General features: G+C 40.3%; 1 protein-coding gene across 4 annotated transcripts in view; it reads right to left on the bottom strand.

Annotated features, from left to right (window-relative positions):
- Window positions 1-9,021: 9,021 nt before the first annotated feature.
- Pank1 (pantothenate kinase 1) overlaps window positions 9,022-14,766 on the bottom strand; it is a 64,812-nt gene continuing 59,067 nt past the window's right edge. For all 4 annotated transcript variants that reach the window (XM_042054234.1, XM_038314275.2, XM_038314290.2 and 1 more), the window contains exons 6-7: window positions 11,772-11,897; window positions 9,022-10,469 (exon numbers count right to left, since the gene is read on the bottom strand). In XM_042054234.1, coding sequence (XP_041910168.1) covers window positions 10,410-10,469; window positions 11,772-11,897 — 186 coding nt within the window. In that variant the 3' untranslated portion in view covers window positions 9,022-10,409. The remainder of the gene's footprint in view (window positions 10,470-11,771; window positions 11,898-14,766) is intronic.

Here is a 14,766-nt window from a genome sequence, read left to right on the forward strand (position 1 = left end):
CTATACTTTCTTTACTTGAAGGATTAATTTATGAGATATACTGTAAATGTATATGCATCCAAACACATACACCACATAAATACTAGAAAAAAACACAAAGAATGCACTATAAAAGAAAATGTAATCTATGAAGGTAAATAAACTTGAGTAGTAATAAAAAGCAATTCTTTTATTCAGATGTAGTGGTGTCTGCCTGTAATTTCAGCACTAACTAGGGGGACTGAGATACTAATATAGACTTGGAGACCAGCCCAACTATACAGCAAGGCCATATCAAAAGAAAGAAAAGGCCGGGCGGCACGCCTTTAATCCCAGCACTCGGGAGGCAGAGGCAGGCGGATCTCTGAGTTTGAGGCCAGCCTGGTCTACAAGAGCTAGTTCCAGGACAGGCTCTAGAAACCACAGGGAAACCCTGTCTCGAAAAACCAAAAAAAAAAAAAAAACAAACAAAAGAAAGAAAAGCTTTTAAGTTCTCCTGAAAATTACTATTTATATATCCCCTGAAGATATATGAGAAGATAGACTATCTGCCTTTCTTATAAAAATGTGGTAAATAGGCATGTCTCAAGGAGCAAATTGCATAAATCCTTTAGATTCCTTAACTTGTTGACATTGGGACAATATGCAGTGACGGGGAAGAGGAGAAGAAAGAAAAGTCTAATACTAAAAGAAAAATCGTCATAATTATTTCTGGATGCTTTATAGCCTACAAAAATAATGAACTCTTAACCTTATACCTCCAAAAATTCAAGAGGAAATCCATTTGGAGAGAGGACTGGGGAGAAAGAGGGAGAGGGAGATGTGTGTACTGGTTAGTTTTGTGTCAACTTGACACAAGCCAGAGTCATCAGATGATGGAGCCTCAGCTGAGAAAATGCCTCCATAAGATAGGATGTGGCAGGCCTGTGTGACTTTTTCTTAACTAGTGATTGATGGAGGGGGTCACAGATCATTGTGGGTGGTGCCATTCCTGGGTTGGTGTTCCTGGGTTCTAAAGGAAGCAAGCTGAACAAGCCATGAGGAGAAAGCCAGTAAGCAGCACTCTTTGCAGCCTCTGTATCAGCTCCTGACTCCAGATTCCTGCCCTGTTTGAGTTCCTGACCTGGCTTCCTTCAGTGATGGACTACCGTGCAGAAGCATAAGCTGAATAAACCCTTTCCTCTCCAACTTGATTTTTCGGTCATGGTGTTTCATGGCAGCAATGGTGACCCTAACAAGACAACATGGAAGGGAAAGGGGAGGATGGAATGGAAAGAGAGAAGGAAGTGGGGAGAAGGGTAGCTCACACAGTTGAGACTCTCTGAATTTATACCAAAGGAGTCCACATGTAAAGTACTCTAGCTTTGGACCACAAAATATTGGAAAACATACACTTGGTGTTTGGAAATTTTAGCTTGAACACTGAAGCACACACCAGTCCCAATACTCAGGAGGCTGAGACAGAAGCATAGCCATGAATTCAAAGCCCATCTGAGCCATATAGTAAGCACAATTGGTTAGAGGCACAAAGCAAATCTCTATCTCAAAAACAACAACAAAAGAGTGATAATTTCAAGAAATATGTAGAGAAACAGAGAGAAAAGCAAAAGAAATTAACAGAATTGAAAGTGGATCCCATCAGGATTTCTTTAATGATTCACATATAAATTAATAATTTTAATTCTAAAAGAAAATTTTGGTTTTCTTTTTAAAATTTATTTTCTCTATTTGGATGTTTTGCCTGCATATAAGTCTGCACTCCATGTGTGCTATGCCCACAGAGGCCAGGGAGGCATTGGATCCCTAGGAACTGGGATTTACATCTGGAGTTACAGATGGTTGTGAGCCACCACATGAATGCTGGAAATTGAACCCAGGATCTCTAGAAGAACAACCTGTGTTTTTAACCACTGAGCTCTCTTTCCAGTCCCTTTGTACCACTTTCAAAGGATATTTCTCTATGTACTGTCTTAAATTTCTTTTTAAAGCAACTTTATGTAAATATAGTTCATGCATGATTCAATTCATTCATTTCAAGTATACAAGTGAATAGTTCTCAATCTAGTTGTATACCCATCAACCACAATCTATTTTAGAACATCTTTCTCACCACACTAAGAACCTCAGGTTCGTTAGCAATTAGCTTCCTCATTTCCCTCAAAGGAAGCCTAGGAAACCACCAATCTACCCTCCAGCTCTGTAGACCCACCTTGTCTGCATATTTCACAGAAACAGTCATATGCTATTTGCTCATTTGCCTTCGGCTGCGTTGTGTACTCAAATTCAAGATGTTTTAGACTCCAGTCCTTTTTATGACTATCTAGTTCCTTGAGTTTCTATACAAATCTTGGGATCGTTTTCTAAATTTCTGCTACAAGAACAAGAGAAAGCATCTGAGATTTGGGTAAGAGTTATCTTATCATCTGTATATCAATTTGGGAGTTATTCTTATCTCAATAATATTAACTCATTAGGTCTGGTAGTATAGGCAGATTCTTCTATACTCCCAGGGTTGAGGAAAAAGAATAGCCACAAGTTTGAAGCCAGTTTATCTAGTCTTAGTGTAAAATCTTACTCCAGTAAATAAATAATCTTTGGATCTAAGTGATATGAACTATTTCTACTTCTTTATCTGTTTTTGTTTAATTTTTGTTATTATTATTATTGGTGGTGGTGGTGGAGGTGGTGTGTGTGTATGAAACTGAGATAGTCTAGTCTTAAATGACAAGCATGTTTCTTTGTTGAGCTATTTCATCAACAGTTTAGTTTTTGTTTTTTATTTAAATAACATTTTTTTCATTTATTTTATATACTGACTGCATTTCTCCTCCTTCCTCTCCTCCCAGTCCATCCCCCCATGTTGTGTCCTGATGGAGGACTCTCACTGGTTAATAAAGAAACTGCCTTGGCCCATTTGATAGGCCAGCCTTTAGGTGGGTGAAGTAGACAGAACAGAATGCTAGGAAGAGGGAAGTGAGGCAGATGCTTCAGGCAATGGCCATGCCTCCCCTCTCTGAGACAGTTGCCATGAAGCCAGCCACCAGGTCAGACATGCTGAATCTTTCCTGGTAAGACACCACCATGTGGTGCTACACAGATTATTAGAAATGGGTTAATCAAGATGTGAGAATTAGACAATAAGAGGCTGAAACTAATGGGCCAGGCAGTGCTTAAAAGAATACAATTTGTGTGTTGTTATTTTGGGGCATAAGCTAGCCGGTGGCCGGAAGCCGGGAGGGACAAAAAGCAGACCTGCCCGCAGCTCATCACTACAGTGTGTCACCCCCCCAGCCCACTTCCCATCTACTCACCTCCCCTTCCACTCCTCCATCTTCATTCAGAAGGGGCAGGCCTCCCATGGGCTTGAGCAAAGCATGGCACGTCGAGTTAAGGCAGGACTGAGATGTCCCTTGTGTCAAGGCTGGGGAAGATAATCCAGCATGGGGAACAGGTTCCCAAAAGCCAGCTAAGCACCAGAAATAGGTCCTGATTTCACTGCTAGAGGCCTTAAAAACAGCAAGCTATACAACTGTCACACACGTGCAGAGGGCCTAGGTTGGCCCCATAGGGGCTCCCTGTTTGTCGAGAGTCCATGAGCTCCCAAGGGCTCAGGCCAGCTGTGTCTGTGGATGCATCACCTGCCTGTCATGGCCCCCTCACATCCAGTCATGACTGCCTCACCTGTCATGACACCCTCACTTCTCTGTCATGAACGGCTCATTAATCCCACCTCCTTTTCTTCAGCAAGACTCACAGAGCTCAGCCCAGGACTTGGCTGTGGATCTCTGCATCTGTTTCCATCAGTTACTGAATAGTGTCTCTGATGACACTTAGGGTAGTCCCCAATCTGATTACAGTAGATGGCCTTTCATGTACCCTCTCCACTATTTCTAGGAGTCTTAACTGGGATTATCCTTGTGGATTCCTGGGGGTTTCCCAGATATCAGGTTTCTCCCTAACCCCCAACTCCCCCCCCATTTAAGACATCTTTTTAGCTACTCTCCCCTTCCTTCCTACCTATAACCTACCTCTCACACCCAAACCACCCAACCTGCTCCCTCAAGTTCCCATTCTTCCATCCCTCTTCCCCTACCCCCAGTTTATCCAGGAGATCTCTTCTATTTCCCCTTCCCAGGGAAATCCATGCATCCCTCTTTGGACCCTCCTTGTTATCTAGCCTCTCTGGTGCTGCAGATTGTAGGTTGCTTATCCTATACTTTACTCCTAATATCTACTTGTGAGTACATATCATATTTATCTTTTTGGGTTACCTCACTCAGAATGATTTTTTTCTAGTTTCATCCATTTGCCTGCAAATTGTATGATGTCATTGTTTTTTACAACTAAGTAATACTCCATTGTATAAATGTACCATATTTTCTTGGTCCATTCTTTGGTTGAGAGGCATCTACGCTGTTTGCCAGTTTTGGTTATTAACGAATAATGCTGTTATGAACATAGTTGAGCATATGTCCTGGTGGTATGATTGTACAGCCTTTGGTTGTATGCCAAGATTGGTATAGTTGGGTTTTGAGGTAGACTGATTCCCAATTTTCTGAGAAACTGCCTTACTCATTTCCAAAGTGGTTATACCAGTTTGCCCTCCCACACTCAGTGGAGGAGTGTTCCCCTTATTCCACATCCTCTTTAGCACAAGCTGTCATCAGTGTTTTTGATCTTAGCCATTCTGAAAGATGTTAAGACAGTATCTCAGAGTTATTTGTGATTTGCATTTCTCTGATAACTAAAGATGGTGAACATTTCCTTAAATGTCTTTCAGCCATTGAGATTCTTCAACTGAGAATTCTTTGTTTAGATCCGTACCCCATTTTTAAATTGGATTATTTGGTATTTTGATGTCTAATTTCCTGAGGTTTTTATATATTTTGGATAGCAGCCCTCTGTCAGAAGTAGGATTGGTGAAGATCTTTTCCCATTCTATAGGCTGCCATTTGAAACAGGTCCTGATATGTAGTTCAGGTTGGCCTTGAATCTCCTAATTCTCCTGCCTCAGCCTTACAAACGCTGGAATTACAGATGTGTACCACATGACTAGTGTATTTAGATCTTTAAAATGTTCTCTTAACAATACCTTGTAGTTCCAAGAGTATAAAATGCACTTGCTTTCTTTTAAATTCCAAAATATTCTGCTCTCTGTAGCTAAAGTCAATGGAATTGGTGTCTTGGTTTCATTTTCAGATTGCTCATTGCTCACTTAGAAAACTACAATCGGGGCTGGAGAGATGGCTCAGAGGTTAAGAGCATTGCCTGCTCTTCCAAAGGTCCTGAGTTCAACTCCCAGCAACCACATGGTGGCTCACAACCACTTGTAATGGGGTCTGGTGCCCTCTTCTGGCCTGCAGACACACACACACAGACAGAATATTGTATACATAATAAATAAATAAATAAGAAATACTTTAAAAGAAGGATGACTTCTTAGCAACTGGCTGAAAACAGCGTGGTGAAAACATTGAGTTGTGTCAGCTAATTCTATCGAAAGATTCTGTGTTAATCTGTGAATAGTGAGTATAGAAAGAGTCAAAGACTTTTAAAATGCAAAGTTTATTTTTATATTGCAACTGATGAATCCTTGACAAGCAGCCTTCCAAGGTTGACTTGAAAGGGCTCTATATAAATGGTTACACCGCACCCCTGGTAGGTACCTTTCAGAAACTGCAGTCATTGAGTTCATTCTGAGAGACAGTGATTGTGGGTTGGCTGAGGAAGAAAAGATCAACATATCATATATAAATTCACAAAGGGCTGAAGTTATACACTGGAAACAATGAAGTGATTCTGATGGTAAGCTATCGACAATGATGATTCATGTGAACAATTTGAATCAATCTGTCTCGTGAAATGATCAGTTTAAAAAACGGGAAGCAAGGTGAGCATGCCATTCCCAAAGGCTGACACCATGATTGAATTATATCTGCACACCAAGAACACCTGACCAAGGAGGTCCTTCCCCTTGCCCATCATTTTCCCTTTCTTCTGAGCACTGAAGGCTCTGAGCGCTTCCAATGTATTGGCTTCCACACACAATGCCTATCCCTCAACCAGAACGCAAGCCCAAAGAAGCCGGGGTCTGTAGTATCATTTGTAGCTGAGGGCCATCTCAGATGTTGTTCATTGCCTCCTGTGTTGTGAGTTTTTAGTCAAAACTAAAATGATGGAGAGTGAATGAACGAGCACCCAGTAGGGCCAGTAAACAAGGTACACAAGTCTTCCTCAGAAAGTTAGGGTCATCTTCTGATCACTAGGAGAAAAATGTATTTCCATAGAACAACTCTTGAAAGTGATAAGAGCTTAGGGTGAACCTTGGTGCCCGAACATTCTTATTCACTGACTAGAGTCACAGTAGTGTTGTAGCCCTCAGTAGCTGCAGAGCAAACATGGTCCACTGCCCAGGTAGTGCTTGAGCCTGGCACACTAGGAACAATGAGCCAGGAAATGGAATGGTGTGATGTATTTATGCGGTAACTATTTTAATAGATTTCCCTCCAGAGGGCAATTTGATCTGTTACTTTGAAGTCAGGTTACTTATAGCTCCACTTTATTTGGAATGCTTCAATGGCTCCATGCTGACTGTGGAGTAATCTAAAACTTTTAGCATGGGATAAAAAGCCCCTCCATAGCATACATAGCTGATTGCCTCTCTCCTAGTACCCAGTTTCTCATTTGTGAACCAGGTTCCAGCAAATAGGTTCTACTCCAAAGAAGGCAAGCAGGCTATTTCTTCCTCCATCACTTAGCTTAGAAACCCTCCTTTCCTGATCCACACTTGGTTAAGATTCCACAAAACCTTCCCAAGCATCCTTATGAAGGAGACACTTCCCGCCCCATCTCCCCTTCCAGCTCTCTGCTCTCTCACAAGTCTGACGCCCAATAGGACTTGGCCCGTGACTGCTCCTAAAGCTTTGTTTCCCGCCCCTCTTGCTGTCTTACCCCTTATGATAAAGCCTCTTACAAAGCCTCTGAACTCCCACTCCATTTGCGGTGAGTAGAAAAAAAAATATGCCCCCAGCTACTCAGTCTGCTTCGGATTTCACTCATATTTCTGTCCGGAGGCCATCGTCAATGAGAGATTGTCTTTGATCACCCTGTGATTGTCTTTGATCACCATGGTGGAAGCAACTCCTCCCCTTCTCGTTTCCCTAAAAGAACTACCCTGCTCAATAAAAGGAATATAAAAGCCTTAGCCTACTTTTTCCTTGTAGTAGTGATGTGGTAAGATACTATATATTTCTTATGTATTATGTAATGTATCTATTTTTTTTCCTTCTAGAATATAAGGTTTGTGAACATGGGACTTCATTTTGCTTATTACTATGTTTGTGAACAATGATGAGAGAATGTTTCTGTGTCTCATTACACACTTTGCCTTGCACTTTCTGTTTTCTCTGCTGGACAGCAGGGATGTACACTGTTCATCTTCGTTTCCAACTCCTTCCTAGTTCTTTAAAGTAAGCTGAAATACTGTGATACTCCTCATATGACTGAGTGACATCAATTGTAATTACCCGCTTACAGTTCCCAAGAAAGGGTTTCTGAACCCATGTACTGCAAAAGCCCAGGAATACAATTATACTTCCAATGATGCTTATCAGAAATTCTTAAGACTGTACATACTTTAAAATTCATCATTCTCATTTACCACCCTTAAAAAGTACCTTGAAATCATATACATCCCCAGTTCTGCTACAGAGTTATCTGAGAAGTCCCATTATCATGATAAATCATGCTCAAGTCAGCTGAGGCTGCCAAGTCGATCACAATGGCAAACTTTAAGAGCATGGGGTTTTGGAATCGTGGTCATGCTCTATCATGGAGTCCTGTGAAGTGTCTCCATGCTAAGTGCCCCATTCATCACAACTGAGAAAGCTGGGGATGACTTATTTAACGTGTTGATTTAAAACATCTTTTAAAATAGGGATGCCATTTTAATGTGTGTATTAAAATATGAATGTAAAACTATTTGCTTTATTTTACAGATGAACAAACTTGAGCTTAGAGAGGATTTGAGTCATTTGCTTTCACAGTTGGTAACAGGCTAAGCAGCATCCAAACCAAAGCTATCTCACTATGCCAAGATGCCAGGCCACATGCTGGACGATCTCACCATCCTTGTGTCACATGACACAGGCTTTTTTTTTTTTATCTTAATTCTTTCCAGGTTTCTTTGTGATGGCGAATCTAAGGAGAGCTCTGCAATTCAAGAAAATGTGAAAAATCCGGAGGACACAAGTCCCTCCCTTGTAAAAACAGGCTAGCTCTATGTAGCCAACACCTAGTTGGTAATTTAATGTAAAATTTACTTATTCATCTATACCAATGGTAGTGGTGGGGTTATGCAGAGCATCCTGGAACTGTATGTAGTCCAGGCTGGTCTTGAATTCACACTGATCCTCTCGCCTTAGCCTCCTGTGAGCTGGGATTACAAAAGTGTACAACCACACCCAGCTCCAATGTTTTGGATGTTTGTAATAAGAGATCAAGTGATTTCAGAGAATTAATAAAATATATAGGCACAGTTACTTGCTCTGGTTTCCTTTGCAGAACCATGACCTTCAGGTCTCAGGTCTGCTGTCCCCTGAAAGACTAAAGAAGGGAGGGGAGACCATCAAAAGGCACTAGGATAGATAATACGGAGACGGCGTCTTTTTCAAGAACATTGTAGTTGACTGACTATTTGACAGCTAAGCAGAAGCTGACACAATGTAGATGCGATGAGATAAACCTGAAAGTGGTTCAGAATCACCAAATATCACAGTGGCACTTTGACACTTTGACAGCAGTCAATAATCTAAGAGCAATAAAGCTAAATATTAAGCAGCCCCTACACAGGCCTAGGGCTACAGCTGAAGACTCAGTCTGGACCTTACCACACTTGTGGGAAAGCCTCATGGTATGAGCTATGCAGCAGAAAGAAAACAGCAGCAGCAGCAACAACAACAACATACAGTTACTTTACATATACAGCAGATAAATATAAAGACGAGGTATAAGAAATGAAAATAACATATACACTAAAAAACATCCCAACAGAAACGGGCTTTATTTAAACCAGACAAGTGAATTCTTAAATTAGCATCAACTTCTTCAAGACTCGAGGATATGGAAATGAAAGGTGGTGCTTCATAAGGTAGAGAGGTGAAGACTGACCAAGGAGTAACTGCATTGCCTTTCAAAAGCCCTTGCAAGGGTACCCTCAATCCAGAAGACGGTCAGATCTTGTGTGACAGTGTGTGTACAACACCCTCATTTGAAAGTGACCCACCATCTATCTTAATGAAAATCTTTCCGAATGAAATGTCTGCATGTGTGAGTATCATAAATTATATTTAAGTTTTAGAAATGAAATAAAGTACAAATCTCCGTTTAAAGACTAAAACAGAAATTAAAAAAAAAAAAAAACCTTTAACATTATTCCTCACGCTGTCTTCTTGTTACAGGGCTCCTAGGTACAAACACGAATCAAACACTCATTTCTGACACCTCAACTCACGACCTCCCTAAATCTAGCCTGACCAGATGAGCCCCTCCAAACTGTACATAGGGATCTGGTGCCATTCATACGCCATCCATGAATGTGGACGTCTGATGACAGGCTACTTCAGCTTAGCGTAGAGTAAATCCAACGAAACGTTATAGCTATGAGGGGTCAACAGACAAAGATGAAACTGCAAACCATGTTCAGTGTCTGCCACTTTCATCAACCCTTCCCTTTAAAGTCTTCTCACTGTGGTCACAGTTTTAGAACTTTAGATTATGTGTTTAACTTTGTGTTGAGTTGGTCAGCACCTTGATTGACATGAGCAATTACAACAAGGAAAGTGTATAGATAAGAGGGAGATCACAGGGGACAAAAACGGAAGGACTTCTTTTTGTCCTAAGACACTGAAACAGAAAGAATAAAAAGAGAGAGAGAGAGAGAGAGAGAGAGAGAGAGAGAGAGAGAGAACAAACAAAGTGTTCACAGTGCAACATGCCAGATTCGTAGTTTCATTTGAAACCAAGAGCAAATCATGAAACGTCATGAAAAAATATAAGTAAAGGTAGAATCTCCTAGAGTAATTACTAAATGAAGTTAAAATTACCACACTGATCAGTAAACCCCAGAAGAAAAATGGACAGCGCTTTCAGTTCAGGCCCCTCTTAAACATCACACAACTTTTCAAAGTTAATGCATGAAATTGGTAACTTTGGCCACGCTGCACAATTTTTTTTTAAAAAATACAGTATATGGAAAAAAATTATATTCCCCATTTTATATCATAAGCTTGAAACCTAAGAGCAAAAAATTTTCAGTTATTTACAAATACAGCAGGTTCATCCACCACAGTGGCTTGGCTTCTGTCCCAAGAAGATGTCACCTTCTCTGGCAGTGTCTATCACTCCTCTGTCCTCATTGGAGGCTGCTTCATCTACTGCGCATCCGTCATTTTGAACAGTTCCAACAGGGCCCCAACTGCTCCAAAATAACCCTATAAAACAGTGAAGAACTTCTGTAGGATTGTTTCCGAGCTTTAGCCAAGGGCTATTACTGTCACCAATTCTAAGAATGCTGCTGTTAATTTTACAGGTGCATAATATTAAAAGCAGAATTCATAGCTGGGGATATGGGTTAGAAACAGGACCCGGGTTTAGCATGATCGAGGTTATGCAGTTGACCTGCAACACAAAACAAATGCTGATCTCTTTACAAAAGGGATTGAGTGATCAAATAATTATAACTTATCTGACTGCATATTTATCTATATTAACATAGGAAAGAGCTTAGGGCTATATCTGGCATAAGATGTCAATGCCTCCCCGTAAAATAGAAGCTCATATTTCTATGAAAATGAAGGTTTCTGAAACTCAGCTGTTTTAGGAAATAGTGTTTTAGTCATTGAACTACTAAATGCAAAAAAATACCAAAGACTAGGCAGCTTATAAACAACATAACTTCATTTCCTAGCTTTCTGGAGGCGGGGCAGTCCAAAATCAAGGTGTTTGTCAAAGCCAGGCTCCTTGCAGACTGCTGTGTCACAGCAAACTGGCATTGCAGTTGGGGGGGGGGGGGCCTCTTTTATAAAGATGCTAATTCCTTTCCAAAGAGCTCAGCCCTCTGATCCAAACACTTCCCCAAGCCCTCACCTTCTAACCCCATCATCTTGGGGGTTAGGATTTCAGTGTGTGAAGGAGTGACATAGAAACCAGGACTTACAAATACTGAGTCCACTAGCTACCTAGTCTCCAGAGGGCTAGAAATGCAGCTCCTCGTTTGCCTGGCTCAGCAGTTCCCTTAGAGATGGCACGGATATGCCAGGAACTTTATTGCAGCTGCTGAGCCCTTCTCAGGAGCTAGAAATTATTCTGAGCAATTTCCATGTGTTAAATCATCTCATCGTTAATCACGGGGCCGTCTCTTCAATGTACTGACTTCACATGTGTTGGAATACTACACAGCAGTGTGGCTGCTGGATCAATCAACTCTACTTTTAGTTCTCTAAGGAATTGTCCACACTGTTTCCCACGATAGTTAAAATAGCCCATCGTTCACATTTCCAAGTGACATTTTGTTTTCATTTCAGGAACTGTCTTCAAATCTCCACTGTTGGCTAAGAAAGCTCCCATTGTATAAATGACTTTTGTGTGAGGGGGTGAAGTGGGGAAAGTAATAAACACAAAGTTTAAAAGGCTATTTCCTACTTAATCCATTTTGAAATGCACAGATTTGACTCACATTGTTAGACAACTCAAAATAGACATAGGACAATAGAGTCCCCATGAGCCTGACCTACCTCATGTTCCAAAAACAGTGCTTTAAGTTGTCCCTTAGACCAAAAGTCCATGGCATATGCTAGCAACTTCATCGAGACCATATTGATTCTGAGAAAGTTCCCAACAAATACAACTTTGTCAATATTCTGAAAGAAAAAAAACAGACGAAAACAATTACACCATGGCTTAAGACAGCATTTAGTAAGGACTCAGTGTTCTGTGTGTGGTTGTATACGACACCTCTCAGTCAAAGCTTCTAAATGGAACTATTTCAGCATGTCCAAATCAAAGTTAAACCAACAGAGCATCCCACAGAACAGAAGGGTCAGATTCTGGTTGGGCTATGCTGGCTTTTTGGTTAACGGGACACAAACTAGAATCAGCTGGGAAGAGGAAGCTCAACCGAGATGCCTCCATCAGACTGGCCTGTAGGCAAGCCTGGGGGGCATTTTCGTGACTGATGGTCCAGCTCACTATGGGTGGTGTCATATATGGCTTGTATTAGGCTGAGCATGTCAGCATCAGTAAGCAGTATTCTTCTTCAGTCTCGGCTTCAGGCCTCATCTCCAGGTTCTTGCTCTGCATGTGTTCCTGATTTGGTTTCCCTCAATGATGTTTGATTAGGAAATGAAGGCCTAGTAAATCCTTCCCACCCCAAATTGCCACCACATGAACTTTATCACAGCAACAGAGAGCAAACTAGGGCATGGGAAAAGCAGAGATAATAATGAACAGGTCGTTTGTTATTGTTTATAGTTACTATGCTAGGCTGCATTAGGTCGGATCTATCTTCAGTTTACAACATGGAGTTGAAATTAGAGTTAAATTTGTCCCTCAGTGCCCCCCATCCCCAAACTCCAAGTATAAAATACTAATTCAACTAACTTACAAATGAAAAGAACGGCTGCAGTACGGTTTGTTCATTTACTAAGTTTGGGATATTATAAAAAAACAATATCCATCTCAGCCCTCAAGAGTAGAATATCTTAGTATTAAAATACGGGTTAAAATACGGAAACAAAAAGACACAGCATGGATGTAGGCTTTCATTCGGAACCCACTCTGATAAACACCCCTCTCATTCTGTGCATGCAGACAGGCTTCATATCTCCCAAGACTCCCATTCCTGCAGCTCTTCCCGTCTTCCCTGAGGTATTTCTGAAGCTAAAGACTGAGCTCAGCTTGCCTACCATGCAGATGCTGGACCAAGGCCAGTCATCATGGTCAGTCAGATCAAAGGCATGAAAGGCTTGGACAGTTATTTTCTGCTCTGTCTACCGGGAATGATTAAGGTCCAGGAGCATCATCTTTGAAATGTCTCAGGTTTTAACAATGTATGTTCATGAAGACATTAGTCACTGGAAATATTCCATGGGTAAAGGACTCAGAGGTACTTTCAGTATCTTTCCGTTAGAAATGAAGTCTGGAGCCAAAACCTAACCAGACTACAAACACTCAAGATGAAGAAAGAACACATCAAAAAGGAATTTAACTAAATTTAGGGGGCACAAATAGAATTCTTGTATCACCCTACTAGGAAGACAGATGGAATAAAGTCAGTACTAAATTCTGACAAGCATTTCATATTTCAAATAAAGGCCAGGTGGGTCAAAATTACAATTGTTTGACAAAGAAGGAAAATGAGAATTGACTAAAGGAAATATAAGCGGACCCTTCTTAAGAGCAACGTAAGGTTAGAAAGATAGCTCAACAGGTAAGGGTGCATGCTGCTCTTGCAGAGGACTAGATTTCGGTTCCTAGTACATCCACAAGGCATTTCATAACTACCTATAACTCCAGCTCCAGGGCATCCAATGGTTCTGAGCTCTGCAACCACCTGACTCATGTGCACATATCTACATGAACAGATGCAAACACACACATAATTGAGAAGACTCAGAGTCCAGTAAAATTGATTTGTTTACTTGAAAAGTTATCTTCAGTACATTTCAGATGAAATGATTTATTAATAGAGTTCCTGCAAACCAACAAGAAAGCAGGACCAACTATCCAATACACAATGGGTGAATAGTCTATTAATAAGCTATTTACATGTGCACAAAAGGGGAATTACTGAGCCAGCAAGATGGCTCAGTAGGTAAAGGTGCTTGAATGTTAAAGCCTGATCACCTGAATTTAATGCCACAAGTTGTCCTAACATGGACCAGAGTATGTTTGTGCCCCTACACATAGACACATACTGAAACACACATATACATGTAATTTATGAAACTTTAAAAAGGGGAAAACACAATAATGATTAAATATATGAATATTTATGTATATATTCATATATTACATAACCACTTACATTAAAGTACAATTTCTTTTCTATTAGATTAAAAAAATTTTTTTAAAGGTTAACAGTCCTCTTAGAAATTTATATATTATGCTTAGTGGATATACAAATTAGAACTATGCTTATGGAAGTTTTATAATGTCTGTCAAATTATAATCAACATACCCATTGATTCAGAAATTTATCTTTTTAATTTAATTTAATTAAGTTACTTTGTTTAATTAATTTACTTTGTTTGAGACAAGTCTTACTATGAAGACCTGGCTGGCCTCAAACTCACAGAGATCTCGTTTCTTTCTGCCTCTTGAATTCTGGTATTAAAGGTGTGGGCTCCCGCGCCCAACTAAAAATTTATCTTACAGATATACTGATATTTATACAAAATTTTATGTTGTATAAGCATGTGCACAATACATATATATCATATATATGTATATACTGCAGGATTTTTGATAAAGCAAAAGGCTAAAAAATACCCTAAGTATTTCTAGGAGAGTGATCAAATCTTTAATAGCATGTAGAGTACTAGACTGCTATTACAAATGATGAAATATAAATATAGCAATCTCAAGACATTCTATGTAAAAAAACAGTGAGAGGCATATTTCAGAGATGCATTTGTGTAGACCGATAATGGCAGAAGCTAAAAAGAGGAGTAGAAGAAGGAGAAACAAGGGACTGGAGAGATGGCTCAGTGGTTAAGAACTCTGCCTGTT

This window comes from Arvicola amphibius, chromosome 1 (genome assembly GCF_903992535.2).
Source record: "Arvicola amphibius chromosome 1, mArvAmp1.2, whole genome shotgun sequence".
Taxonomy (NCBI): Eukaryota; Metazoa; Chordata; class Mammalia; order Rodentia; family Cricetidae; genus Arvicola; species Arvicola amphibius.